At 37.2% G+C, this 2,707-nt stretch overlaps 1 protein-coding gene across 4 annotated transcripts in view; it reads right to left on the reverse strand.

Annotated features, from left to right (window-relative positions):
• The window catches only part of cunh2orf42 (chromosome unknown C2orf42 homolog), a 46,367-nt gene that overhangs the window by 17,558 nt on the left and 26,102 nt on the right, over window positions 1-2,707 (reverse strand). For all 4 annotated transcript variants that reach the window (XM_014020303.1, XM_014020302.1, XM_014020299.1 and 1 more), the window contains one exon: window positions 1,335-1,439. In XM_014020303.1, the coding sequence (XP_013875757.1) occupies window positions 1,335-1,439 (105 nt within the window). The remainder of the gene's footprint in view (window positions 1-1,334; window positions 1,440-2,707) is intronic.

Genomic DNA, 2,707 nt, shown 5'->3' on the forward strand with positions numbered 1-2,707 from the left:
TAACTAAATAACAATATTATAATGGCTGTTGAGATTGTAATGTCATGATATTCTTATTTAACTTGCAAATCTTTGGCATTTCAACATTTAAAGTAGCAAATCTGACGAACTGTTTTTGTTTTTTCTGTGAGTCATAAACCAAAAGGTTTTCAAACCACTATTGATGGAAAATGGCCATAAATCCTGAGTCGTGATAATTTTAATAGAAACTTAGTTTAACTTAGTAGTGATTTAGTTAGCTCTGACACTGACACAGTTGTAGATTTGTCACAGTTGGTGGAGGAATGGAACCCAGGGTTGCAGACTCGACTCAAGTAGCTCAAAGAGAAAACCAAACTTACTTATCATAAAATAAAAGTGCTGTCACAGCAGCCAGACGAACAGAGTGGTGATCAGACACGGAAAAACTGGGACAGCATCTAAAATGCACAATGTTCCACTGAGAGAGAAACAGACTGTTGCATTATAAACACTGGGACTGATAAACCCAACAACAAACATCTGGCAAGAAGACAAGAGGGAACAGGTGAGAGTGGGTGTGGCAGGAGCAGAACTGATGCTGCCTTCCGTTTACATGGTACTGCAGGAACTGATAAATGGTAGTGACATCATTTCCCAACAAACCATTTGAAACTGCATTCCAGTTAGCCGACAGGTGACTGTATTGTTTCCGCTAACCTAGCTACAACACTGCTGCAATATAAACAACGACAAAAAGAGAGCTCTACTACGTACGTCATGCAAATAAACATTGATTTTAATAAATACAGTATTGCACAGAAAACACACTACTTGTGCGAGTGATTAAACAAGCATAAAAAAATTAAGAAAGATAATTAATAGTAAAAGTTACGGAGTTAACGTTCTAAAGCTGCGAGTAGCCACCATCTTGAAATCGAAACTTCCACTATACCAGTGGAATATTACCACTGGAGGTAATAAAGTTTAAATCTACCAATGGGAACAGAAAAATTACCACTTCCCAGGACTACTGGAACGCAGCATGAGACGCAACAATCAACAGAAGTAAACAGTGAGAATTTGAGTAAATTAAACACAAGAATCATAAAAACCATAATACAAAAAGACTCATGAAAGCACAGATCCTGACATCCTATGACTACCTTTTGAGTCTCATTAAAACTCATCGGCTGCTTCATGACATATTTTGCTAAAAGATAGACAGACAAATACTGACTGGTAAAAAAAAACACTATCACCTGCTGCTAAAAAGTGGGAATAATATCATTGTAACCCTGAAACATGTTATAGTTTTTAGAGAAAATGAGACTTGCGATTTCTTTCTAAAAGAGCTACAGTTTTCGTGGATTTACCATCAAACTGGTAGTGCATCGTCTGATGGATCCTCTCTGTCACACCGGCCAACCACTGATGGAAGCCCATCATCACGACACGCTCATCCACAGCCTGAGCACTCCCTGAGAAACAAACGCACACAGATTAGAGGATCAAACTCACATATTCACCCTTTAAATCAGCCTGTCAGTTTTCAGCCACTGAATTATTGTTATTAACAGTAAAAGCTGATCTGCAGCAGGATTAAACTGAAAAGTGATGAAGAACATTGAAGACCATGTAAAGGTATTTACAGTTTTTTACAACTGCTTACACACTAAAACATTTGTCTAACACTTTCCTCTCAAGCAGCAAAACAGCAGCCCAGATCTGAACAACTAAAGCACAATGTCAGCCTCACACTTCTTGGAAAACACTAAACCAGCTCATCTACTTCAGACAGAAATAATTTATTTGGTCACGTCTTGTTATTTCAAAGTTTTCTTAAATTTTAATCCAATCAGGTATAAGCACTGAGCTGATGAAGTGCCTGTGCAGGGTGGATTTCACACACAAACAGGTTCTTCCCATGTTGCCTTGCATCTGAGAACATAACTTGTGATGTTGATGAAATCTTACAGCCAGATACAGCCACGTGACAAGACAATGCCTGGACTCAAGACGTGAGCATGTGGTGATGAATACAATTACTTTTAGTAGCCTGCTGCAATGGTCTTGTGTAGAGTGGTGAATTGTTTTTTGTTGTTCCTTTTCTGTAAACCTCACTTAAAGCCCTGTCACACTATGATGTTATTATGAAGTTTGTCCAACACTAAAGATGTCTAATCTGAAGATGGAATTTTTAAAACATCTACTGGAAGCCTCTTTTGGACCTATACATACTGTAATGCTAACAATTACATCAAATATATAGCCAATAAAATTTCTATAAGTCAGCATAAGTTGTCTAAAGCAGAGATTCTTAAACTATGGGCCACGGCCCAATTGTGGGCCGCGAGCGCCACCTTGAGGGCCTCAAAAGAACAACAGTTTTTAACTTTGGGCCCCATAGGGCCGTGGGACCACATTGATTTTAAATAAGGTGCAAAACACTTTCTCACCACTAGTAGCAGTAGTGCACCACTCAGATGTTTAACAACTTTTTAATACATAGAAGAACCTTAAAAACCTGCCGAGAATGGAAACTTATTTTAAATGAAAAGTAGAAGCAAAAATGAAAGTAACTCATCAAAAAACGCCAAAGATTGTCATTAATATTAAGAGCAGCTTCTGTTTTTATCATGCAATATTTTAAAAGTTCAAAACATTATCAAATAGAGTTGCAATACAGCTATATGTTAATTTGTACTTTAAATTCATTTTTGTACTTTATTTTTAAACATTTTGAATG

This window comes from Austrofundulus limnaeus, unplaced genomic scaffold (assembly GCF_001266775.1).
Source record: "Austrofundulus limnaeus strain Quisiro unplaced genomic scaffold, Austrofundulus_limnaeus-1.0 Scaffold248, whole genome shotgun sequence".
Taxonomy (NCBI): Eukaryota; Metazoa; Chordata; class Actinopteri; order Cyprinodontiformes; family Rivulidae; genus Austrofundulus; species Austrofundulus limnaeus.